Source organism: Acomys minous (genome assembly GCF_964271855.1).
Source record: "Acomys minous genome assembly, chromosome: 16".
Lineage (NCBI taxonomy): Eukaryota > Metazoa > Chordata > Mammalia > Rodentia > Muridae > Acomys > Acomys minous.
The window spans coordinates 71,007,185-71,035,053 of NC_140498.1; the positions used below are offsets into that span (position 1 = coordinate 71,007,185).

General features: G+C 40.8%; 1 protein-coding gene across 1 annotated transcript; it reads right to left on the minus strand.

The window, feature by feature from the left end:
* Positions 1-27,581, minus strand: LOC311586486 (cytochrome P450 3A9). Its single transcript, XM_084762541.1, has 13 exons — positions 27,400-27,581; positions 24,927-25,020; positions 23,520-23,572; positions 21,386-21,485; positions 18,697-18,810; positions 18,393-18,481; positions 16,804-16,952; positions 13,165-13,292; positions 10,969-11,035; positions 6,466-6,626; positions 4,268-4,494; positions 996-1,158; positions 1-239 (listed from the first exon to the last, which is right to left on the minus strand). Exons 1-13 carry the CDS (start codon positions 27,468-27,470, stop codon positions 144-146), a joined length of 1,512 nt encoding a protein of 503 aa, XP_084618667.1. The 5' UTR covers positions 27,471-27,581; the 3' UTR covers positions 1-143.
* Positions 27,582-27,869: the final 288 nt, after the last annotated feature.

Sequence of the window (27,869 nt, forward strand, 5' to 3'; positions counted from 1 at the left end):
AGGTGCTGAGCAAGCACAAAGGACACCCAGAATCATGCATGAGTGAACAAGATTACAACAGTCTTCTACTCTGGATTCATTCACACTCTGAATTGACTGTATCTGGTCCAGCAGGATACAGCATCATGGCAGACCATTATATATCAAGCTCCAGTTATGGCCTCATCTCTTGGCACAACCTTTAGAAGGATTGGTTTCTCTGGTTGAAGAAGTCCTTGCTTGCTTAATTTTAAAGGGATCTGCAACAGGTAAGCGGGTACAAGAAGAAATCAGTGAAATGATAGCAACCACAGGTGCAAAGAAGAGACACACAAATGCTGAAAGTGTTTTCTTTGCAAGCACACAATAACTACTTTTACCTACAGTGTCCTTCCTTAGGTGCTATCTACCTTTGTGGAGACCGAGTCTCTCGTGGGCCCGAAACTCACAAATTGTATTAGGATGGCTGCTTAGTCAGATCCAGGAATCTGCTGGTCTCTGCTTACCCAGGGTTGGGATATTGAGTGCATGCCAAGACACCTGGTTAGTATTACGTGAGTTGTTTGGTTGGTTGGTAGGTTGGTTGGTTGGTTGGTTGGTTGGTTGGTTGGTTGGCTGGCTGGCTGGCTGCTTGGTCGGTTGGTTCATTGGTGAGTTGGTAAGTGAGTATTTTGGTTGGGAGGCGGGTCGGTTGTTTGGTTTGTTTGTTTTCTTGCTCACTTTGTATGCTTTGTTTTGCCTGTGTTGTGGGGATTAAGCTCAAGTCCACATGCTTTTAAAGCAAGAACCTTACTGACTAACTTATGCTCTGCAGCCCCTGAATTTAGACGATCTTTATACTTATGTCTTTTTAAAGCAAAAGATACAACTGAAAAACTGAAAAACTGTCCAATAGATATTGCAAAAAAAAAAAAATCCTTCGACAATAGATCAATATACTTTTCTACAACTCAATACCCCAGTAAGGAAGCAAAATTTCTATAAAACCATAATTTACTGGAAAAAAACCCACTGACCTGAGTTTCCTTGCAAGGCTGGAAGGAAAAGTTCTGCAGGAGTTTGACAAGAGCAACTTTCATGTTCATGAGCGCAAACCTCATGCCAATGCAGTTCCTCGGTCCGTTCCCAAAGGGCAGGTATATGTAAGGATCGATGCTGTCCTGGTTCTTCTTGCTGAACCTGATCCCCACAGGAGTAGATTAAGGTAAGTTCATGAAGCATAAAACCCACAACAGACACTTTTTAAATATCTTTTAGATACCCACAAGCAGCTGTAGACAGAAAGCTTTTCTGGGGTGATGTGGAAATGCTGATGTGACTTATACAGATTCTCACTTGTATACAATACATAGTGATGATCCTTCCCCCAAACACATGTTAACTTATGGTACACTCTTCCCAACTCTATTCACTCTCTTCTTCCCAACTTGTCTTCCTCCTATTTTCATGTCTATTTTGTGCAAGCCTTTAACAGGTGGCACCGACGTTGTGTGTTCATAATGTTCTGGAGGACATTACTAGCACACCTCCCCTTTATTTACTTCCTACAGTCTTCCCACTTCTTCTGTGGTGTTCCCTGGGCCCCAGAGCGGGTGATATGCCATAGAAATTATGTTACAAGTCCTCACTCTTGCTTTTAATCATGTTAAGTGCTTTTTTTAAATTATTTTTAAATATGATGATTGCATTCAGTGTGATGTGTTCATTCCCTGAGACATAAAAAATGAGACCAAGTGAGGAAAAGTATGTTATTAGCTGAACTGACACTCAAGTAGAAGGATAAATTTTTCCTTTCTCTTCTTTTTATTATTTTTTCTTCTCTCTGTTGCTCTTTTTTCTCTTCTCTATTATTCTTTTGCTACTTTCTTCCTCTTATTTCTTTCTTTCTTTCTTTTTCTTTTTTATTATTAATTTATTCATATTACATCTCGATTGTTAGCCCTTCCCTTGTTTCCTCCTATTCTTCCCTCCCTCCCACTTCCCCCTTCTCCCCTCTCCTATGTCTGTGATTGAGGGAGACCTCCTCCCCCTATATATGCTCTTAGATTATCAAATCTCTTCTTGGTAACTTGCTATCATTCCTCTGAGTGCCGCCAGGCCTCCCTATCCAGAGACGTGGTCAGAAAAGGGGCACCAGAGAGTTCATGTGAGAGTCAGATCTCACTCTCCACTCAACGGTGGAGAATATCATGTTCATCAGCTAGGTCTTGGTGGGGGTTCGAAGTTTACTGCCTATATTCTCCTTGGCTGGTGCCTTAGTTTGAGGAGGCCCCCAGGACCCAGATCCGCCTGTCATAAAGTTCTTCTTGTAGGTTTCCAGGACCCTGTGGATCCTACTATTTCCCCATTCTTCCATGCTACTCTCACCTAAAGTCTCAATAAGATGTCCTCTCCTCTGACCCACTTTCCTGGTAAGTAAGGTTTTTCATGGGACGTATCCCTTGGACGAGTGTCTTGATATAAGTGAGTATATACCGTTTGTCTCTTTTTGCTTCTGGATGAACTCGCTCATTGTGATAATTTCTAGATCAATCCATTTGCCCACAAATTTTGGGAATTCCTTGTTTTTAATAGCTGAGTAGTATTTTATAGTGTAAATGTACCACAGTTTCTTAGTCCATTTTTCTACTGAGGGAAACTTAGGCTGGTACAAGGGCTCCCACATTTGTAAAAGAGTTATTAACAAAGCTTGAACCACACATTGATACCCACACATTAATAGTGGAAGACTTTAACACCCCACTTTATTTCTTTCTTTTGGTGCTTACTTTCTCTTTCTCTTCACTTCTCTCCATCTCTCACTCTGTTCCTTCCAACTTCCCATACTCCCTTCCTCCTCCTTTTCTTCCCTCCCTGTCTTCTTTCTTTCTTCCTCATCCTTTTCCTTCCTTCTTCCTTCTGTCCCTTCTATATCCTCCCTTTACATCTCCTTCCTCTTTCTTCCTTTTCTTCTTCTCATCTCTTCCTTCTTCACTGAGTAATTTAAGTCAGGTAATTTTCAAAGATGTACAATGCTATTCTAATATAATATAAACATTAACTTATTTCTCTGTGTGATCCTTTAATTATAAACGTCTAGGGGGAAAGACACTTTTTATTCAAATTATATTCATGTAAGTGATACTGAAGAGAAAAATTGCTGTTTTCTAGAAAAGTGGTAATTGTAATATGACTGTATTTTTAAGTGTTTTGTTAATCTGGGGAAAATTCTCATGTATATTAGAGTATTTTAGTTTCAAAAACATAATGACACTTGTAGAGGTATATGTACAAACACCACACATGAATGAATGGTTGCTGGTCATATAAAATTCCATTAAGAGTGTTTTGGATATTGATTTGTATACAGTATCATTGTGAATTTGTCAAACACTCTCTGTTGTACAAACTTATCAACATACTGATTTACCAGGGTTTTCAGTAGTCCTGCACACACAGTAAACACTTATCTTGTTTCCTTACTAAATAAATGTAACAGATGTGCATAAATTCAATTTTCTGTGCCACAAAGCTATAGAAGATGGGATTGCTGAAACTGGAAGAAACACAGAAGCCACCTGGTCTAAAAGACAGAAGAACTGATGATCTCCAGTTAACTTCTTCAACAAGTCCTATATAGTTAGACTTAATGGCATCTAAATGGTCTATCATGGAAGGTACCAGAAATTAGGAGGTGCATAATTAGAAGAAGTGACTGTCTAGATTCTGGGCCTTTAGGCTTGCCAGTTTCTGCCCTAAAAACACCATTCTTTATTTTGTTTGCCAAGGAAACAACTAGACTGCAATCCTGACCTTGCTTCCAGTTTTCCAGAAGAGCCCACTGAGCTACCTCCAAAGAAAGTTGTCTCAGACTTCTACACGGCAGGTGACATGGCTTTGGAAAACATAGCTGGCCAAGACAACAGCCCGGGGCAGGAATGAAAGGACCAGTTGGTTTTTCTGTCCTCAGCAGGGCTGACCAAACACAGCCCTTAAATGGCACTATTACAGCCACACTGGAGAACTCAGGAGGCAAAGTCTTGTCAAAGGAAAATGTAAATGTTCTCTAAAGATGATGGGAGCAGCTAAAGGGAACAGCAAGAAAAAACTAGGAATGGAAAGACTAATGCATAAAATAACTTAATGCTGAGGACATTGTTACAGATGCTATCTTGTATGAGAATTTTGAACAGTTACATGAATGGATAAATATATAATAAGTAGACACATAGACAGACTGCATCAGGAGACAACACATCATGAGTAGACTACTTGGTTCTGAGAGTTTCTGTTTCCCACATCCCTGTACCTTTCAGGGCGGAATGCCTCAGGCTCTGGCCAGTACTTTGGGTCTTCATGAAGAGCAGCAATTGGTACCATCACAACAGTCCCTTTGGGAATGAACACTCCATTGATTTCAACATCTGTCTTACAGACTCTCTCAAGTCTTCCAGCAATTGGATATAATCGGAGAGTTTCATTCAACACCATGTCTAGATACTCCATCTGTAGCAGGGTATCATAGGTGGCAGGTGCCTACGAAAAGGTAGAGAGATTTTCATAAATTAAGATTTTGAACTAACTTTTACCTATGGGGAACTACTAAGATAGTACACTACCAAAGAAAAACCCATATTGATGGAGGACCTGAGCATTTATGAAGCAGTCTAATAACTTGGCATACTTCAACCTGCTCAGTGTATCTTTAAGAAATGTAGGGTAATTATGAAATACAGGTAGACTTTGTGACAATCTCAAGCCGAAGACATGAAAATCTCAAAATTACTATACACTTTTTTGTCTTTCTTATGTGAGGAGCCACAACTAACAGATCGTGATAATCAGAGTCAACAAAATCCTGACACACTGAGAGTTACCATTACAGAGTCCATATACGTGTGCTGGAATGTATATAGAGCATAGGAAGAGAAGGAATCCATGTTGTACTTATTGAAAAATATCCTATATGGCCATTCTTTTGATTATATATAACATTTGAAAATATTAGCTAGAATAAAATGTTAAATGGTCTAAGGAAATACTAGTCTTCTATATTAAAGGTAACAAAAGACAGATGTAAAGTCATTGCTATGATTACAGTGTTTAGTTTCAAGCCTGGTAAAGGTCACAATGAGAACAGGATCAATCACTCAGCCCCATCATGTTGCTGATCCAGCCCACTTGTTTTTCCCTCAGGACTCTCCTGTGAGCTCTAAGAATAATAATAAGCCAGACCACCCATAAGCCAGGTAACCTCACAACTCACAGCCTTCTACTTTGGGCAGAGTTCTAAAGACTGATATGGGAAACTTGTGACTGCGACTGCCTGGGACTTTTTTGGATAGACCATAATGTAAAGTTAAGAGTATGACTCAATGCATGCCTTTAATCCCAGCACTTGGAAGGCAGAGCCAGGCTGATTGCTGTGAGCTCAAGGCCAGATGGTCTACAAAGTTAGTCCAGGATAGTCCAGGCTACGCAGAGAAACCTTGCCTCAAAAAACAAACCAACAAAGAAAAAAAGAATATGACCCAAGGGCCAATTATCAGTTAAGAGAGCTGTGTGTGGTGGCACTAAATTAGTCTGCCTAGCCCAGCCCAGCACACCCAGCTGACAGCAGATAACAACATACCACATGACATCAACAAAACAGACTATCCAGACACTTGACTAACCAATGCTCACACGTTGTGGAAGTTTTGGTTTCCTTTTTTAAAAATCAGTTATGTTATGTAAGCATGTTTTTGTTTTAGTCTCAGGTGTGAAATATGGGGCTTCTCCAGTTTGTGCACAACTGATAACATCCTTGTGAGAGAGTACATGATCTTTGGCAGCTGGGAACTGCCTCTTGTGGGGGGCACATTCTTTGCCAGTTGGAAAACACCCTTTTGGGCATTCTGAGAGGGTATAAATATGAGAGCTAAAAGAGGGTGAAAGCTACAAGAGAAACCCTTGGAGGGGATGGTCAAAGGAGGAAAAGAAGGTGGCGGCTGCATTTGTTGTTGCAGACTGAATATCCTGATGACAGAGATTGGTATTGCCCCCAAAGAACCTGATGACCCTCAACAGCAGAAAGTAGCCAAAGAGAACTATGCCCTTTCTGCCCACTAACTTTCTCTCTCTACTACCTAATGTTGGGATGTTGGAAAGGATTGGGATGAGAAGGGAGAAAGAGATATAATAAACCAAAAAAAAAAGTAGATTTTAAAAGTACACCTACATTCACATTTCCATGCCACTGTATTTTTGTGGATGTTTCTTGGTCAATTTTGGAAACAGATAATGAATAACGTTATACCAACATTCATCTACAAAGATGTCATTTTCACTTTTTAAAAAATCCAATATCTGTTTTCCCTTAATTTCTCTTTTCAGAACCTTCTTTAAGTAAGGATGGTAAAAGAATCATTGTTTATAATCTTCTTGAAAAAAATCTCTTTGAGTGGGATAAGGAACCATTCAGACCCTCCTCTTCCCTTCCTCCCTCTCCAGGACCCGGGCCCTTACCTTATTGGGCAGAGCTGCATCAATTTCATCTTGCAACTTCTTCTGGACATCAGGGTGAAGGGCCAGCAAATAGGTAGCAAAAGAAAGAGCACTGCTAGTGGGCTCATAGCCAGCAAAAATAAAGATAACTGACTGGGCCACAATCTCCATATCAGATAATGCTGAAGGGAAAGGAAATACATTGTTTTATTTTATTTGTGTGTCAATGTGTGTGTGTGTGTGTGTGTGTGTGTGAGAGAGAGAGAGAGAGAGAGAGAGAGAGAGAGAGAGAGAGAGAGAGAGAGAGAGAGAGAGAGTTTGTGTGTGTGCCTGCGTGCACCATGCACGTATGTGTGTATTGTGAAAGAGAGTATATCCTAGCATTCCTGTGGTGGTCAGGGGACAACTTGCTGGAGTGAGTTCTCTTCTCGAGATATTTGGGGTCCGGAGTTTGAACTCAGGTCTTAAGGTTGGCAGCAAGCACCCTTATCTGCTAACCAATATTGCTAGCCCACTACATACACTTTAGGTAAAGAAGATCATAGTTTAAAAAATCATGGTTTGGATGAAAAACAGCTCAACTAAGTATCCCAAATCCCTAAAAAGATCATGAAAAACCAATTCAGAGCCACCCTGAGGGTGTTTTTTTTATTCTCATGTTGGTTGGACAAAGAATTGAAATGGGAAAGTCACTTTTATCCAGTTTCTTTAATGTCTACAATCCTTTTGACAATCTTCTCATTCTGATATCCTCAAAACCGTCCCAGCTAAGAAATCTCAACAAGAAGCATTTCTCTCTGATGTACACAAGTTTTTGCAGCTCATTACTTCAGCTAGTTTGGCTAGCCACTGAGCTCTGGGTCTTCCTGTGTAGGTATAAAGTTATTGTGTAGTTTAAATTCTGATTTCTGTCTCAATGTTGTGTAAACACTGGTCCCCAATCGCTGAGCAGGGGAGAAGTTAGAGGGTGAGTAGGGGATTGATCCAAGAAAGATCAAGAAGAAGAACTTAGAGCCAAGGAAATCTACAAAGAGCAAATATCACTAGGATGTTCGCTTGGAGTAAGACAAAACAACATAGATTAGACTTAACCTGCTCAAAGTTGTGTGGTAAGGCTTATTTTTAAATAAATATTAAAGAGTCTCAATTATTTGTGTGATAGCTGGGTTAAGATGTAAGCAAACACATTTTTTAAAAAAATGACTTCAACATTTCTGTCTCCATCCTCGAATTTGGGGGTTATACAGGCACATATAGCCAGGCCCTCAAGCTAAGTGTCAGACAAAGTAATTTAGGTTTTTAGGGGAGAATACAATCCCTATTTTGCTTATATGAAGTAGCTTTGCAGGGGTTGGAGAAATGGCTCAATGAATAAGAGCACTTGTTTTGAAAATATGAGGACTTCAGCTTGAATTCCCAGGACCCACATAAAAAAGATTCAAATTTTTTGAGAGGGCATTCAGTAGAAATGCTTGAGTGAATGTAACATGAGCATATCTACAAACTATACCTGTCTCACGAAACCTGTGGCAGTAGTGTGAAAGTCACTCTAAGTATGGCCCAGTAGCACCAACCGGGAGGTTCTCAGTAGCCTCAGATCTACTCCACATCCTCTGGTCAGTATCTGAACTTTCAAGACCTATACTATTTCTATGCATAATCCATAGGACAAGCAAGGATTGTCAATGTTCAAAGTGCAACTCATAAATTAGGGGAGCTGCAGAGGAAAAAGAATAGCTGTGGAGCATTGAGTGAAGCCTGGGGAAATGGATCAGTCTACTAAGAAGGCAAGCTGTCCTTGCAGAGGATCTGAATTCAGTGGTGGGGAGCTCACAAGTACCTGTGGCCCAAGCCCCAGGGGATCTGAAACCCTCCTCTGGCCTCCAGGGCCCCTGCACCCATACATTCACACAGACATACAAGCATACACACACAGAGATATAAATAAGAAAATGATTATTTTATTTAAATGGTTGACTAGCAATGTTCTAATAATTGGTCCTAATTAAGGAATTTTTGAAGAAAACTCAAATGGAAAGGACCTCACCTGCAGCTAAACCACCTCTGCAAAGTGCTGTACCATGACACTGTGAAGTGTAGCTCTGTTCTGCAAGACCCAAGCTTTTGACTAATGCTGAACTTAGACATAACAAGACTGCCCTTATGTGTTTGCTCCTTGTTTGCTTGGATCTTCTTTACAAGGCAGGGATTACCAAAAAAAAAAAATGTGTGCAAAATGACTCATACTAACTTCCCATAAAGGATAAACTAGCCAGGCCAGTAGAAACTTGCCCACAGTCACATGGTATGAACCACATGCCATGAAACTACGCATAAAGACAGTCATTGTCCAAGGTCTTCTTTAGAATGGAGACTCCTCCCAGCACAGTAACCTATGCTGCAGTACTCTGGTTACTTCACAGGTCTCCTTACCCCCTTGAAATTCAAGCAATCAACTATGCTTCCTATTTGGTCACAGGGGTGAATTCATTCACTGCCAATTATTTCTTCACTACCATTAACACACAGAGAGGGGGGGAGAAAGGGAGGGATGGAGGAAGGAATAGAAAGAAAGGAAAAGAGGAAGACAGACAGAGAGGGAGGGAGGAGAGAGAGAGAGGAAGGAGGGAGAGAGAGAGGGAGAGAGAGAGAGAGAGAGAGAGAGAGAGAGAGAGAGAGAGAGAGAAGAAGAAGAAGAAGAAGAAGAAGGAGGAGGAGGAGGAGGAGGAGGAGGAAAAGGAGGAGGAGGAGGAGGAGGAGGAGAATCATTGAATGTGGATACAGAAAAGTCTCCCTCCAATCACACATGAATGCCAGGTAGGCATAGAGGCCACACACGTGATTCCAGCTTCAGAGGGAAGAGACAGGGAATTCCAAGAGCAAGATGACTAGTGAGACTAGCCAAACCTGTTTGATCTAGCTTTCACTGAGAGACACTGTCTCAGTGAGGAAGATGGGAAAGCAATTGAACATGATTCCTAACATCAGCTCTGGGCCTCAACAAGTCATGCACACATCTCTGGGTCTATACACCTGCAAATATGCATAAATGCATACATATCACACCACACACACATACACACTTGAAATTTTAAACAAGAATTTTTTTTCTGTTCCATGGATTCATACTTAATTTTAATAATTTTGTCCACTGAAAGAATTCTACAAGGATTAGTCTCCAGAAGAATAATTAAATCTAGGTCCCAGATTTTGATCTGACATTTCATTTCATACTTTAAAAAATGGCAACTTTGAACAAATCACTGATATCAGAGCTGTCTGGAGAAATTTAGCAGAAACCTTGAATATCTTGACACAGAAAAAAAGGAAAATCATTTATAAAGATGTGTAAGTGGCACAGAACACTTTTTGTGTTGTTCAGCTGGGGTATATCAGTACACATCTGTCAAACCAACATAATGGACAAAACCAAGAATGAATCCTAAATATAATTATGGCCTTTCGGTGATAATAGAAACGTGGAGGTTCAGTGCTCACAACAAAACATCCTACCCGACTGATAAATGTCAAAAATGGAAAAGTGAGATGGTCCAGCAAGATGGCTCAGCAGATAAAGGGCCTAATGTCAAGCCTGATGAAATGAGTTCCATTCCATGAACAAAAAAAGAGGGGAACTAGATAACAGAATTGTGTAAGTTGTCCTCTTACCTTCTCACACACACACACACACACACACACACACACACACACACACACACACACATTGCATGTGCGTGCCCACATACATACAGAGACAAAATAAGAGAATGTCTAAAATGTATTCTAAAAAAATGGGAGGTTGTGCACATGAGGGAATACTACTTCTTAAATGAAACCCTGAAAATGGGCATCTTGTCCCTCCATTACACAGAACCTAACTCAAAACTGCGTAAGACAGGATGAAATTGAAAATCCATCTTTCTTCATCTATCACAGCAAGTGTTTATTCAAAAGCCATCCATGAGGGGGAAATGAGTGGGTGAAAAACTATTGAGAGGAGTGGGACATGTGCCTAGTCCCGAGGCTTTCTCCGTGTTTCTTAGTAACTACACAGGAAATCAAGGTTTGACTTGCTGGATAAATCAAGTGCTGGATAGATTTGCAACCTGTGTTTTCAGTGAGCATCACAACTATGGGGGCTTCTCCTGCCCACTGGATGTCTAGATGCAAATCTCCAGGCACAGTTTCTGGCTCGGTGGGTCTTGATGAGTCTACGGTGGCATTTGTTCTGTAGTACAAGATTCACCGATCACTGATGACCTCAAGGCCTCCTGAATTGCATGCTTATGGCTGCCCTTCAGACTTTGAACACAGTAATAGCCCTGTCCTTCCGGTAGGTTCCTCTGGCTGCTGTATATAGCTTCTGCATCTGTGGGTTGGGTTGGATTTTGTTTGGAGGAGTTGGAATTGTCTGTTCGCAATTTGGACACATATTCATCTAACTGCAAAGCATCCTCCATATTTCCAGGACAAGCCCCTGACTCTGAAGTCCCCCTTCATTATACATGAAACGTCCTTCCTTACCTTTATGAGACTCTTTGACTTTGGAATTCTGGGAGTTTATCATCAACTGAAGAAAATCCACTCTTTGCTGAAATGAGATAATTTTGAAAGATGCAAGGTCAGGTGAGAGGTCAGACGGAGTCACAAGTTCAGAACTAGTCACCGTTCTGAGAATGACGCTTACTTAAAGTCAAGAAGTCTGGCTGCGATTCCCAAAGTCAATGATAAAAATATCAATACGCATGCTTTTGAGAGCAACATGCTTCCGTGAGTGAACAGTAGGTGGGTGTCCAATGGCTTGGTCTTTCCTTTCTTTGACCCTGAGTTCTCTGGCTTCTAAACAGTCCTGGTCGGCCCCTTCCCTTTGCATCTGTGCTTATGCAGGAAAGAGTTCTGGCTTCAATCTCACTTCCTCCTATCTTAGTTTCAAGCCTTTGTCCTTATAGATGAAACTCCACTTTCAGACCCCATGTGTAGTTTGTGGGCGGAACCTTTAAATGCCCCCACCAAGCTAGAATGCAATGATTCTAAGTGATAGTGGGCATACACAGTCCTGCTTCCTTTCTTTACTCCATAGTCCATTTACACGCAGCAAAGCCTGACTACACAGATTAACCCTGTGCCACTTCAGGTCAGAAGGGCTCAAATTTAGTTCATACCAGCCAGATTTGTCAGCAAATAGCTCTAGTCACAGCTCTAGAAGCAGAATGACTGAGAAAGGCAAGCCTGGCCTGCATAGCAAGACTGTGTCTCAAAACAATAAAGATCAAAAATAAAGCAGACTAAATTAGGCCAGGTAGGATAAAATGACTTTTTAAGAAAATGTGTAAAAGGATAAGCTTGGAAATGAAGTGACTCCGTGCCACTATGAGATCTGGGGAATTAAAGTACCTGGAAAGAAATGTTTAAGTAGAGTCATAGTCCATTGAGAAAAGGGATGTGTGAACTTTTGTCTACATGTTTAATTTCTCTTAATGGATGCATTAAAAATGTACATGGCAACTGAATTAAATAAAAATTTGATACTTGCATATATTGAATGTTTCTGAAATCAGGTTAAACATATTTTTCTCAGTATGCCTTACTTATTCATGATGAGAACTTTCGAATTCCATTCTCCTGTTTTCTAAAATGGCTTCAGATGAACATGGGAGGATAGAAGCCTCTCACACAATCATATGCCGTACATCATTATCTGACCAGCATGAAAATGGCTGGATCATGTGGGAGTTGTACTTTTAACTTTTGCTCATTTTTTTTCCCTCTTATGTGAACTAAGATCACAAAACACTTGATCCTTGAATAAATTAGCTATAGTAATGGTAGTTCCGTTGGGATAATCCTGATCCAACATCAAAGTCATAAACCGTGTACTCAAGTATGCAACTCTAGATAGGATTGAGCTGGGTACCCAGGGCAACTTGGACCAGTGTTCAAGGATGACATGTTTGCTGACCATGTGTAACGGACTAGGTTTTACCCCCGACACAGAGAAAATAGAAGACTTTAATTTTTTGACATATAATCACAAAGATTTTCATAATTCTCCTAACTTACATCCCCTCAAATTGTATGCAAGGAATCTCTTTTCTCAGATGTATGGTGAAGGTCTTGCTTAAAAATATTTATTCTGACATGGGCAGTGGTGTTGCATGACTTTAATTCCAGCACTCAGAGGCAAAGGCAGGGGCATCTCTGAGTTTGAGGTCAGCCTGGTCTGCTATATGAGTCCTAGCACATTCAGGGTTACACAAAGAAACCCTGTCTTGAAAAAATCAAAACTTTTGTTCTATGGCACGCTAATTGTATGTTTATCATTTAATTTAAAATTTATCTGGGGCTGGAGAGATGGCTCAGAGGTTAAGAGCGCTGTCTGCTCTTCCAGAGGTCCTGAGTTCAATTCCCAGCAACCACTTGGTGGTTCACAACCATCTGTAATGAGATCTGGCGCCCTCTTCTGGTGTGCAGGTGTACATGCAAGCAGAACATTGTATTAATAATAAATAAATACATTTTTTAAAATTTATCTGGCTCACTTTATCTCTCTACTCTCAACCACTGTGCTCTTTATTCTCTTCAAAGTATTAAAATTCTCCTGTCTTTAACCTACACTCTTCCACCTAACTCTTAAAGATGCAGAGGATGTATATTTGTTTTGTACGGAGAGTAAGAAACACATCATTAACAAATTAAGGTTCTTGTGTGGGCAGTTATTACCTTTTCTTTATCTTGCATGCGATTATATTTCATTCGTTTTACAGAAGTTTTAAAAAAGTCTATGACATCTCTTGGAAACATGGTGATGTTTAATGCATCAAATACTGGAGTAAGGAACGGAAAGAGAGCTAGAGGGGAAAGAAAAGAGAAACCATGATGAAAATGCCAAATTTACCTTGGAAAATTATATTCTATTCTGCTATTCAGAACAGGAAAAGTCATAAGGCTCTCAATCAAGATTCATTCCCTCTTGCTCTGGTTCCAGACCACTAGCTGGGAAGGGGCGTGTCAATGCCCACCAAGCTAGAGGTGATATCAGTGGCTCTTGCTGCGTAGTTTCAGGGTTAAATTACTCAACTTTACATGTCACGCTAAGGTCTATTTGGATAAATCAGGTTTTAGTCCAGTGCTGCACTGAATCAAGGTGTTCAAGCAAGAGCTTTCAGGGCTGCAGAGATGGCTCAGTGGGCAAAGTGCTTGCCTTGCAGACTTGAAAATCTGTGTTCAATTCCTAGAACCCATGTTAAAGCCAAGTGCAGTGTCTCAGCAATGGCAACATGAGAGGTGGAGACAATGAATTCCTGGAAGCTTCATGGCTAGTTAGCCCAGCCTACTCAGTGAAATTCTAGGCCAGACCACAGCCTACCTCAAGTAAAAAGTGGCAGATGCCTGAGATTTTCCTCTGAGGTATACCTCTGCATGCTTATGTGTACCCATATATACAAGTACACCTACCCACCCATCCATGAATATATAAATATAAATAGGCTGGTTGATCAATGGAATTGAATCCATTGATCAATATGGTAACTTGATTTTTGACAAAGAAGCCAAATCTATTCAATGGAAAAAGGAGAACATCTTCAACAAAGATAAGAACAGTGATGATGATGATGACAATGATGATGATAACATTAACCAAAAACTCAAAACCAAAGAAAGCCGTGTAAGATGAAGACAAAGAAATACCCAGAAGGCTTAAAGTCCCAGCCAGAGCAATATGACAATAAAAAAAGATCAAGGAGATCCAAATGGGAAGGAGGAAGTCAAATTATCCCTATTTGCAGATGATATGATTGTGTACATAACAGACCCCCAAAATTCCACCAGAGAACTCCTACAGCTGATAAACACCTTAAGCAAATTGGCTGGATACAAAACTAACTCAAAAAAGTCAGTAGCCTTCCTTTATACAAATGGCATCCATGCCGAGGACGAAATTAGGAAAACTACACCCTTCATGTTAGCCACAGGTAATATAAAATATTTAAGAGTTACTCTAACCAAGCAAGTGAAGGACTTGTCTGAAAAAATTTCAAATCTCTGAAGAAAGAGATTGAAGATGACATCAGAAGATGGAAGGATCTCCCTTGTTCATGGATTGGAAGAATTAACATAGTCAAAATGGCAATCTTACCAAAGCAATTTACAGATTCAATGCAATTGCTATCAAAATACCTACACAATTTTTAAAAGACATTGAAAGGTCAATTCTGAACTTAATATGGAAAAACAAAAACCCAGAATAGATAAAACACTCCTATACAATAAAAGTAATTAAAACAGCATGGTGCTGGCACAGCAATAGGCTGGTTGATCAATGGAATTGAATCCATTGATCAATATGGTAACTTGATTTTTGACAAAGAAGCCAAATCTATTCAATGGAAAAAGGAGAACATCTTCAACAAATGGTGCTGGTCTAACTGGATGTCTACATGTAGAAAAATGCAATTGGAACCATATTTGTCACCATGCACAAAACTCAAGTCCAAGTGGATTAAGACCTCAACAAAAAACCAGAGACACTAAATCAGTTAGAAGAAAAAGTGGGGAAGAACCTGGAACACGTTGGCACAGAAGACAACTTCCTGAACAGAACACCAACAGCCCAGGCCTTACAGTCAACAATTAACGAATGGGACCTCATGAGGATGAGAAGCTTCTGTAAGGTAGGAGATGCTGTCAACAGAACAAAGCAACAGCCGACAGACTGGGAAAAGATCTTCACCAACCCTACATCTGACAAAGGTCTAGTATTCCAAAATATATAAAGAATTCAAGAAATTAAACACCACCAAACCAAATAATCCAGTTGAGTAATGGGGCTCAGACTAAACAGAGAATTCTCAACAGAGGAATATCGAATGGCTGAGAAATGCTTAAAGAAATGTGCAATGTCTTTAGTCATCAGAGATATGCAAATCAAAATGACTCTGAGATTCCATCTTACACCCATCAGAATGGCTAAGATAAAAAATTCAAGCGACACCACACGCTGGCGAGGATGTGGAGAAAGAGGAACACTCCTTCACTGTTGGTGGGAATGCAAACTTGTACAACCTCTTTGGAAATCTATCTGGTGCTTTCTCCAAAAACTGGAAATAGGGCTCCCTCAAGACCCACCTATTCCACTCCTTGGAATATACCCAGAAGATTCACCAACACACAACAAGGACATATGTTCAACCAGGTTCATAGTGGCCCTATTCATAATAGCCAAAACATGGAAACAGCCTAAGTGTCCCTCAGTAGAAGAATGAATAAAGAAACTGTGGTACATTTACACTATGGAATACTACTCAGCTATTAAAAACAAGGAATTCCCAAAATCTGTGGACAAATGGATTGAACTAGAAATGATCATAATGTGTGAGTTAACCCAGAAGCAGAAAGACTCAAATGGTATATACTCACTTATAACTAGACACTAGCCCACGGGGCATGTCCCATGAAAGTCTTCACCTACCAGGAAAGTGGGATAGAGGTGAGGACACCACACTGGGACTCTTGGTAAGAGAAATATAAGAGATAGGGAAATAGAAGGATCAAGAGGGTCCTAGAAACCTACAAGAAGAACATTATGATGGGCAGATCTAGGCCCAGGGGTTCTGCTCAAACTATGGCACCAGCCAAGGACAATATGTGCAGTAAACTTCGAACCCCTACCCAGATCTAGCCAATGGACAGGACATTCTCCACAGTTGAGTGGAGAGTGAGGGCTGACTTTCACATGAACTCTGGTGCCCCATATTTGACCACGTCCCCTGTATGGGGAGGCCTGGTGACACTCAGAGGAAAGATAGCAGGCTACCAAGAAGAGACCTGATACCCTATGAGCATATACAGGGGGAGGAGGACCCCCTCAGTCACAGTCATAGGGGAGGGGAGTAAGGGGGAAATGACAGGGAGGGAGGAATGGGAGGATACAAGGGATGGGATAACAATTGAGATATAATATGAATAAATTAATAAAATATATTTTAAAAAAGAAATCCTAATACACTTCAAGATACATGAACTTTTAAAACACATTGATTTGGAAGCTAGACACAAAAAGTGACCTATTATACAATTTTAGTCATACGAAGTGTCCAGACTAGGCAAATCTATACAGTTAGTACACTTACTTATGCCTATATCTGAGGCAAGTAAGGAATCGATCATTAAAAGTACAGTTTCTGGGATGACAAAAAAAAATGTTCCATAGCAGACTACAGGAATGGATGGAAGTGTTTTAAATATACTGAAAGCCATATACTGGCCAGTTTAAGTAGGCTACTTCCAACATATGTGGATTCTCTTTCACTACACTGTTACATGTAAAAAGACAGAAAGATTGAACATAAGGTCACTTACTCACTGAGAGGAACAATGGTTCAAAGATATCAAAATTCAAGAGCTTCTTGATTTTTTCCACAAAAGGATCCTGGGGGTTGTTGAGGGAATCAATGCTCACTCCAAACGATGTGGCAGTGATCACGTCCATGCTGTAGGCCCCAAAGATGCTGCAAATGAAGAGAAGGAAATGAACAGTTAAACATCTCTTTAGTCCACCTGAGACACATAAGGTAGGAATCAAGAGCACATTCACATATCCAGCCAAGGCCGTCAGAGTGCCACGCAGAAGGCCTGTCTGTGGTGTCCTTTCATCTATTGCACTTCACTTGCAAGGAGTTTGTCAGGAGACAGTGTTGAGCCTGTCTTCGTGCTGTAGGATGGCACGGAGACTATGAATGGCAGCCTTTTCATCACCAAAATGACATAATCTACAACCGCCTGGGAAGAAAGTCTCAAAGAAGAATTGTGTATACCAAGTTGGACAGGGCTACGGGTCGAGGTTTGCTTTGGTTGTGTTAACTGATGTGGAAAGACACTGTCAACTAGAGGTGACGGCATTCCTTGGCTTTAGTCCTGAACTGCATAAGATAAGCTAAATATTAAGCATACATGTATTCTTTTTGCTGTTACTGTTCTTCTTCTTAACTGCGGGTGCCAGGTCCCTCCCTCTACCGTGTGGCTTCCAGGGGTCTAACTCACGTTGTTACCTTGGTGGCAAATGCCTTTATGTGCTGAATGGCTTTGCCAGCCCAAGGAAACACGTACTAGTTCACTGATCGGATAGTCTGAATAAGCCTATGCTAGGGTATAGATTGCTTGACATTTTAGCTTTCCTAGTATACACACAACATCTTACTAAGTGCGAGGACTTCCTCTGCTCTTTTCTATCTGACTCTACACTAACAACCTTGTTTAGATAGTGTTCCTCCTTTCTAAGCTATCTCTTTTTCTAGCATGTCAAAAATGATGTATGAGTTGGCAAGTCAATAACGACTCCTACGTAGAGAGGTTAGACGTGTTCTCCATCAGTCACCCGGTCTTCTCATAGGAGATACTCCTTTCCAGGGTGACCCATTACAGTCCTGCTGCTGCTGCAGGGCATCTCAGGTTTCTCTACTCTCAGCACCAGCAGTAATTTGAGCTGACATTTGACATTATACAACCCACTTTTGACCAGTCCTGTATAACTTAACAATGGGAATGTCAACTCCCCAGCAAACAATGATGGTGTCCCCTAGGACTATTGATATGACTTGAATGTGCATATCCCCCCCCCCAGATAGTGTGTTTGAACACTTGGTCTCAGCTAGTGGCATTGTCTGGGGAAATTGTGGAAACTTCCGGAGAAACAGCCTCATTAAAAGAAGCAGGTCATGTTGGGCTGGCCTTGAGCCTAGCCTGGCTATACTTCCTTCTTCCTGTTTATAGATGCAGTGGGATAAGTTAACCTCCTGATCCTGCCACCAAGCCTTCCAGCCATGATGGACTGTACCCTCCCTGTACGCCAAAACAAAACCTTCAATTACTTATGTCTGAGTCTTTTGTCACAGCAGCAGAAAAGTAACTAAAACAAGAGCCCAGTACCCAACAGCTGTGCCTGTACTTACTCTTTCGTGATGATGGGCTTGCTTTTCTCTGATCTCTGCCTCATGTTTTTCACCAACACGTCTGTATACTGGTTAATGATGGGGAACATCTACGCACAAAACAAAATGTCACGCATAGTGAGTGGGGGGGGGACTCAATTCCCAGTGGACAATGCCTTTCCAAGGACAAAGCAAGAGGTCACATTAACACAAAAGGAAGTGTCAGCTCAGAGGACTCTGCTTGGAAAGGGTCTGAGATCTTCCACTCTGCCTGTCCCCAGATCTGTTCTCCATGTCTCCAATGAGAAACTGAGTACTTCATTACCTCCTTGAGTTTTCCACTGGTGAAGGTTGGTGACAGCAATGCTCGTATTCTCTTCCATTCTTCATCCTCAGAGATGGAGATGGCTTTTTTCATAATTCCCGATGGACCAAAACTCTAGAATCCAAAACAAAAGAGAAGCTGCCCTATACAGATTTCTAGAACTGCAAAGTGCTTTTTTTTTTTAATGTCAATAGCATCATTTACTTAAAAATTTATTTAGAACTATAATGTCATTAAATGGTACAGGAAATGCATGTTTCAAATGCCTCACTCCCTAGGAAGCTGGAGGTAGAGAAAAAGAGGTGTTGGTTTGTGGAGGTTTGATAAAAGTAAACTTGAACTGATCAATGTATCAATATGCAGGCATTTGTCAATACTATACCTAACTCCAACAATATATACAATTAATAGATACAATGAAACACATTGGGTGTGTCTGCTGCACAAATGTCACAAATGCTCAGAAGCAAGAGCTAAAAATTGGACCTAACTGTAGAAGGCTAATGTTCCATTCATTAAAAGTAGATGAACTCTCCCAGAATCCTGTTCTCATCATGCTGGAGCTCCCAGCTGACACGGTAATTTAAGAAAAATGAAAATACGTAGATCAGAAAGAAGAAGCTCCCCAATTTTCTATTAAAATAGTGCCTAAGATAGAGAATTCGTGAAGCGCATGAACAAGCAAACATCTGGAACTTAAAAATGAATCAATTCACAAGGACTCAGGCGCATCAGTAAGGTACATGAGGAATATGCAAACCCACATTAAACACACAAGGACCTCCACAAGCGTTCCAAAGAAAATGAAATACTTTAGGTATGAATCTAACAAAATCCAAGTAAAAATAAGCAGTTAAAATGCTCATAAAAGAAATCAATGGGTGGGACTGCCTCACCAGGCCACAGGGGAAGAGGGCATGCTCAGTCCTGGTGCTACCTGGTGAGCTGGGGTGGGTGGGGAGGGAGGGCTACCGTTATCTGTTGGATAAGGAAAGGGGTATAGGAGAGGAGGGAGGGAGTGTGCAACTGGGAGGAAGGAAGGGGCTGCAATTGGGATGTTAATCCATTAGTTAATTAAAGAAATCAATGAAATTTTGAAGAAATGAAAAAAGACATGAAGTATTCACAGGTCAAAGCACTGTTCTGGAGAGATGCCTCAGAGGGTGAGTACTTGTTGTTCAAGCGTGGGGACCTGGGTTTAAATTCCCAGCAGTCCACATTTTAAAATGCATTGACCATAGTCAGAAGTGCCTATAACCCAGCGTTCGGGGAACAGGCAGGTGCCAATAGCTCCCTGGCCAGCCAGAATATCCAAAAGAGAAGAGTAGGATACCTACCATCCCCCTCAGGCCTCTGCAGGCTCACATAGGCACATGTCACACATTTGTATACACATACATACAATTCTGACAAACACAAGGCTCAAAATACTAAATCATTGTCATGTAGTACACACACACACACACACACACACACACACACACACACACACTGGAATTTGATTCAACCATAAAGAAGAACAAAATTATATCATTTGCAGGAGAATGGATAGACCTAGAAATCTTCATATTAAGTGAAGACAGATCCAGAAACACAAGTATCACCTATCAGTATTGATAATTTTATTTTTTTGATTGTTTTACTTATATTATAGGAACTGGCGAGAAGGCTCAGCAATTAAGAAGAATTGCTGCTCTTGCAGAAGACAGAAGTTTGGCTCCCAGATCATATCAGGTTGCTCATAAATTCTAGTAAGTATGGCTCTAAGGGATCCTGTACCCTCTTCTGGCTTCTGTGGGCACCTAAACACATATGCACATGCACACACAAACACACACACACACACACACACACACACACACACACACAGAAAATAACTATTTAAAAATAAAGTCAAGAGAAAACTCACTATTTTGTATCATGAATATATGCCAATGATATAGAACTTAAAGATAAAGTATTTTCCAATTTGAAGAAAGGGCAAGCTATGTGTGACAACTCTAATAGACCTGCAGTGAGGCAACAGTCCTGTGGTTATACATAGGTGCACCAACAAATATACATGGAGTTATACACCTTTGTGCACACACGTTCCAAAATTAGGGCTATGTAAAATTGGTACTCACTAAAAAGTATCAGTTACACAAATTTTCTATTACAAAAACATACTAAATTTATGGTTATGTAAATCATCACTGTTGAGTCAAAGAAGATGAAGAACACATGGACCCTTGCTGTGGATATTTGGCCAATGCCCTATGAAATTATAGTTATTTCAAAGTTTAAAAAATGTAAGTGGAGCTCTGGAGGAATGGCTCAGTAAAACCAAAGAAGTCCTTGCTGTATAAACATAAGGACCTGAGTTCGAATCTCAAACACATACTTTAAAAGCTGGATGTGGCTCTGTACATATGTAACTCAGCTCTGTGAAGAGCAGAAACAGAATAATTGCCAGTACTTGCTGACTGACAGCCCAGCTCTGGGCTCAGTGAGAGACCTGCCCCAAAGGAATAAAAAGAATCACTGACCAGGACACCCAATATCCTTCTCTGGCTTCCATATGTGTGTACGTATGTGCACCTGCATACATATGTACATAACACATGCACATGCCTGTAAACGTTCACACATCAAAAGGACCCTAATATATAAATAACTAGAGACTGTGACATTGTAAACAGGTGCCTACCCGCCTGTTCGTGAATGTAGAATAGCATTCCTTCACCAGCACTGTTTTGATCATGACTGGATCGGTGATGGCCAAGACAGGCTGTCGACCGTCGTACAACCTGCATTGGCAAAGTAAAGAGGATTAAACCCAGCCACAGGGGTTTCATATTTGGTGCATGCCCAGGAACCCGGAATCTGATCCAGATGTTATATAACCCACAGTTGCACAACGCTCACCACGTAAGCACCTAGCTCAAGTGAGGGATTCTGACCACAGGTCCCTGGCATCTCATAAAAGGAAGTATAATAATATAGCTCATACAAGGAGGAGACAAACACCAAACAGCACTAAATGGGAATGTTTGTTAAGTCTGGGTGGTACATGCAAGCTATCACCTATGTGCTATTTTTCATAATCTTGCATGATCAAAATATTACATTACCAAAAAGGATACTAAGTCAACAGAAAACTGAAGGTGGGTAGTTTGAGTGCAAAATAGTGAAAAGGACAGCTGGGTATGAGACAGAGGAGATCCAGCGCTGTGTGCTCTGAGACCGATCACAAGGTCCTCGTGGGCTGTGTTTACTCGGCAGACCCTGTGGCCATCCCTTAGCTTTTTAATGATATGTGAGAGAAGTCAGAGAGGCCTGGAGAGGCCACGCCTCCCCCTGCTTGTGTGTGGCACACAGCACAGTGCTGACGCCTCTTGCAGTACACTCAGCCAACCTTCAGTGGTCCTGAAATGGAACGATTTATCATAATTCACTGTAAGTTTGTTGGTCATGTATGAGCATCCGTTTCTCCAGGAGGATAAGCAAAGACGACAGAAGGAAGAAGGTAATTACATAGAATACCTTAAATATCTCCCACTAATAATTACTATTATTAGTGATAGATAACAATAATTATTACAGCAGTTAGCCAACCTCCAAGACCAGAAACTCCTCATCGGTCTCCAGGAAACATGGGGCTGTGACTATATCCCACACAGACTGTTGAAAGTCAGTATCATAGCCAGGTGGGGTGGTGCAAGCCTTTAATCTCAGTACTCGGGAAGGCAGAGGCAGGCAGATCTCTCTGAGTTCAAGGTCAGCCTGATCTACAAAACCAACTCCAGGACAATAAAGGCTGCACAGAGAAACCCTGTCTTGAAAATCACCCCCCAAAAATGTCACTATCATGAGGAGGCTAGAAAGATGACTCAGTGATTAAGAACATGGCTGCTTTGCCAGAGGACCTGGATTTGATTCCCAACACCCGCGTGGTGGTTAACAACTGTCTGTAACTCCAGCTACAATGAATCTGAAATTTGGCCTCTGAGGCAATGTATGCACACATGCACATTGTACATGGACACACATGCAGATAAAACACTCATACACATAAAATAAAAATGAATAAAATTTTAAAGTCAGTATCATGAGCTGGACATGGTGGTGTGTGTATACCTATTATAATTCCAGCCTTCAAGGAGTAGCAACAGGAAGGTCAGGAGTTCAAGGTCAGATTCAACTGTACAGAAAGGTTATCTTTTCATCAAAACATATTTAGGCAGCTAAATATCTAGAAAGACTAGGAACTCAAATGATGCAAGACTCTTAACTCCAGGACGAATAAGACAGCAAGAGTCATCAGAAGACACGTTCATACATATTTCTACTGAGCAGCCTCCCCTTAATGAGACTTTTGTGCAAATGAAAAACATCTACATACATTTTTAGAAGATGGAGCCTTAAAACTTAGATGTGTTTTCACTGTCTTATGATGGTTCACAGTCTTTCTTTGAAGCACATATTACATTCAGATTTTAAATAAATTCTGTCTCTAAAGCCAAAATAGACATGAGACACATATAGACACATACTAAAAGGTCTCAAGTGATGTGTTGCATGTGATTAGAGGGGTGCACAGAAGGGAAACCTGGAAGTGTGAACTGAAAGTCAGGTGACCCATTCCTGAACCATCAGGTCCTGGAGGAAATCAAAACATACAATTTTCCTCAGGCAAATTCAGTCTGTGATTCATGATGCTGGGAGGCAAATGAGATCTTTGGCAAGAAAAAAATCTTTGCCATACATAGCTTCCACTCAAGATCCTCTGGGCTTTTATAAAAATTTCACATCTACCCACTGGAAGTTACCATAACACTTACCCCCACATTTTCCCATATTTCTTACGACATTGTTTGTCACATTCCCAGAATCCCTGAAAAGGTAAAGAAAATGAAAATCCATGACTGTTTTAAATAATGTTCTTATCTCTATTTGGGGGCATACACGATGTGGATCTTATAAAAATCAAGCTTTTTAAATCCCTCAGTGGCAGTAAAGATGCATTTCTTATTGATACATGTTTGAGTGGGAAGAGATTAAATTCTAGAGGTATTGAAAATGGGCACATTAAAGCTTCCTAAATTTTCTCCCAACATTGCACGAGCACAAAAACTCAGTCTTGACTGTGAACAATTGCTCGGCCACCCACTCTTCACTATGGATAACAGCTAACACCATGCCCCTCTCTAAAGCTTCTCCACATGTTGTCCCTGAAGTCCTCAAAGTTTACAAATTGTTCCTTCCACAGACGCAGGGGGAGACGGAAGCAAAGGGAAAGCCAGAGAGATCCATTTATCTCCTTATTCAGTATCGTTTTCACTTATCTCACCACCTCTCCCAAGAAGACTAACAGAATTAGGGCACAAGAAGCCAGTGGCATCTTTTACTTTAGACCATTCAGTCTCGGGCAAGTGGTGGAGCAAGAAGGCAAGTGAATAAAAATGGCTCAATGGTTAAGAGCATTGTCTCCTGTTCCAGAAGACCAGGCTTCCATTTCTAACACCCACATGGCCACTGTCTGTAATCCCAGTTCCAGAGGGACACTTGTGAGAACCCGGCACTCATACACAGCCATGTAGGCAGATAAAACACTCACACGTGTAAAAAAAAAATTCTTAAAAATCGATAGAGGGAATTTCCTTGTTGACATGGAAAGATGGTGAGACTCCACCTCTACATAAAACACAGCAAAGCAAAATTCTTTCTCCTCTACACATAACATTGGAAGTTAGGTACTTTCATTGAGTCTTCGCTTCTGAAACTTATAGGGGAAACATCTGCTATGATTCAGGTGTAAGTTTTAATTACGCAGATAAAATTTTCAAAAGCATGACTGTCCCTTGCTGGAATAAATGAACATAAGACATATGTAGGCATATAAAATGGTCTCTAGTGATTCATTGTATGTTACTAGAGGGGTCCACAAAAGGGAAAGTTGGAAGAGTGGAATAAAAGGACATTGATCTTTGAGACTCACTAGTCTGAACATCAAGTTCTCAACATGTGTTGATACGGTCTGAACTGATCAACTGTGCCTAACCAGACTCTCTAAAGACTAACGACAAAGCCTTAGGGAAACTGATCTCGTTTCGGGTGGAAGCCAAACCTGGTTTCTAAAATTCTACCTCAGTTCTGTTCAAGATCTTGCCCTTCATTTGATGGAACTGAGCCTCTCTTAGCAACCACAAGAATCAAGATAAGGAGGTAAAAAGAAAAGAAATACTCACTATCCGGTAAGCAAGAAGTGTCCCCAAGAAAGGCAAAGGCTTGGGCCCAGGAATTCCCAACTTCTTAAAAAGTCCATGTGAATGGGTTCCATATCTATGAAGTGAAAGAGAAAGCTAGTACACTGGGATTGTCATTGTGTATTATAGTGACACACCAGACATAGAGATACAGACACTAGAAAGTTCAAGCAGAGGAGGCAACATGTAGGCAACCAGTAATAAAATCCCTAACATCAATAATTATTTTTGGTCTTAATTTCTTTTCTTGAGTTCTCTGTGGGACTCTCAAAGACAACAAAGGTTATCTCCCAAGGTAAGTAAAATATTTGGGTTCTAAGTCTTAAAGTTAATCATTAATAAATGTCCTGAAACTTGAGTTTGAGTGTTCATGCTACATGAAGGATGAATTCTTAACTATTATTCCTTTTACTTGCTTTCATTTAGGAAATTGATTGGATGCAAGTCATCTGTTCCAGGGATCTTCAGTGGGAGCCACAACCCACAAGTATATTGGAGAGCTCTCCCTTGAGAGAAGAGTCATATTCTCCACTTCTTCCTAACCCATACCTGAAGATATTCTATTTCATCACTGGCCCATCCTCTTCCTTATCCACTCATAGTGAGGGATTTGCATAACCTGGCAAACTGGTAGATCAAACACTGATGAGTTTTTTTTAAGTGGGTTAATTTCAAAGCACACATGCAATCTATGACATGTATTTGTTTATGCATAAGGCTCACATGCCTGGTAATATTATAAAGGTATGATGTTACTGTAAATACATCAGTTGTCTCAAATGTTGAACAGCCCCATTTTAACCTTTTTAAATGAAGGTCCTGGATTATACCAAAGAAATTCTAGGGCTGAATGAAAGAAAATGAAACCTTTAAGTTACTTGTAGAATGCCATCAGATGGAAAAGGTGTTGCCACAGTACCTTAAATGCTTACTGTTCCTTTAGAGAATAAAACCACACTCGAATTTTTCATTTTCACATTATTATGAATTCTTTTCCTTAAAGTACAGCAGTGACAGACATGAAATGTCATACATGTGTGTGAAAGGGGAGCAGCTACCACCCACAGACTCATAGGCATATGCACATATACATGTGCACACAAAGAGAAAGACAGAGGCAGAGAGTAATATTACAGTGACTCTCAACCTTCATAATGCTGTGGCCCTTTAATACCCTTTAACAAAGGTCTGTCGACCCTCAAAGGAGTTGTGATGCACAGTTTGAGAACCGCTGCTGTAGGATGAGCTGGGCTTGGTGGCAACATAAACTCTTTAATCCTGGAACTCAAGATAACCTTTCTTGTCTCCTCACTCGTACCACTATACAGGAATCCCTTCATTCAGAGGTGGTCCCGAGATGGATGTTTTGACTTAGGCTCCCAGTGGAGCTCAGAGGGAAATATTTAACATTTCAGAATCCCTGCCTTTTGAGGAAGTCTGTAAATTTCATAGCAGGTGAGGAGCAACTCCTTATATTGACACTAGGAGATTTTTTTTACAGGAAATGGTGACAGGAAAGAATCAAAGTCAGGTCTTCTTTGCTCTAAAGATTCATCATATATGGGAGGTGACTAGAGAGATAGCACTTGTTGCTCTTGCCAAGGGTTCAATTTTAATTCCCCGTATCCATGAGGTGGCTCAAAGCCATCTGAAACTCCAATTCCAAAAGATAAGATGTCCTTAACTGAGGAAAATTCCAGGAGATATGATGTCCTTGGTGCCTCCGTGGGTACCAAGCACACATGTTGTGCACATACATGTATACATTCAGGCAAGACACTCACAAAAATAAAATGGCCAAATGTAATATGAAAAAAGGATTCATCATCTAGAAACAAATAACTTCTGCGTATTAGCTGAGGTTGGGGAAGACAGAGAGCTTCAGGGAAGTGTAACAAAACAAGTAATAATTTGACCCTACCGTATAGCCTGGGGTATACTAGGGACATTGTATACATTGTCCTACAGGTAGGACAAGGGAGCACAAACTAGCCATGTGCACAAGGGACAACACTCTACATCTCGTGCATATTAAAAAACAGAGGCAAGCACAAAAGCTGCTCCCATCCCCACAATCCTGAGACCTTATGGAAGAGGTCTCCAATCAAACACAGTGACCAGTCATTTGTGATCAACTTCACTGAGCCCTGATTGGTTAATCTGGGCAAACACTGAGACTCAGTCGGAGGACAACTCAAACCTAACTGGGGTCACTCAGTCCTTCTAACCACAAAAAAAAAATGGAGTTTAGTAGAAGAGGAATGTCCACTTATCCCCTTGGAGGGATTTGCATTAGACCAAAAGCAACACCTTAGGTCTTTATGGCATCCCACATCCAAGCCAATTTCCCTTTCATTTTCTCTTTAGATTTCTCCAACCAGTAAAGGAAAGAATTGTCTGATTCACATCCCCCAAGTCCTGATCAATGAGGAAGGAGCCTGGACAGTTTACTCACAGGTAGAGGAGCACCAAGCTGGTAACCAGGAGCATCCAGGTTTCCAAGGCCAAGTTTGGGATCAGATCCATTGTCGCTTTCTTTAATCAGGTCTCTCTGAATTTTACCGTCAGTTTTGTGGACTGCGCTTTGCAGAGCTGAGCCTGCTGAGTTGCTGTCCCTGCCCAGCTGTGTATGATTCAAGGAGGCAGCCTGCAGTATTTAAGTATTGAGAAAGGAGGTGGGGCTGGACTTGCAGCCAATGGAAGTTCCACTTTGCGTCATTCACAGTTTCAAGAATCAGGTTACTCTATACCTTGGTTGTTGGCAAATAATCATGGATGCACCCACTGTGATCTTTGAATTCATTTGGTAAGAAATATTGAACGAAAATTCAGCCAGTGTTATCATTATAACTGAGTACAAAGGTTATTGCTTCTTATCAAAAACTCAAATGAATAAGACCCACCGCATGGGAGGCAGCCAACTCC

Coding starts and splice junctions, on each gene's coding strand:
- LOC311586486 (XM_084762541.1), bottom strand. CDS start 27,470: ATGGATCTGATCCCAAACTTGGCCTTGGAAACCTGGATGCTCCTGGTT. Junction 23,573..24,926: donor CACTTCTTGCTTACCGGATA/GTGAGTATTTCT, acceptor TTACCTTTTCAG/GGATTCTGGGAATGTGACAA. Junction 16,953..18,392: donor AAGCCCATCATCACGAAAGA/GTAAGTACAGGC, acceptor CTTCATTTGCAG/CATCTTTGGGGCCTACAGCA.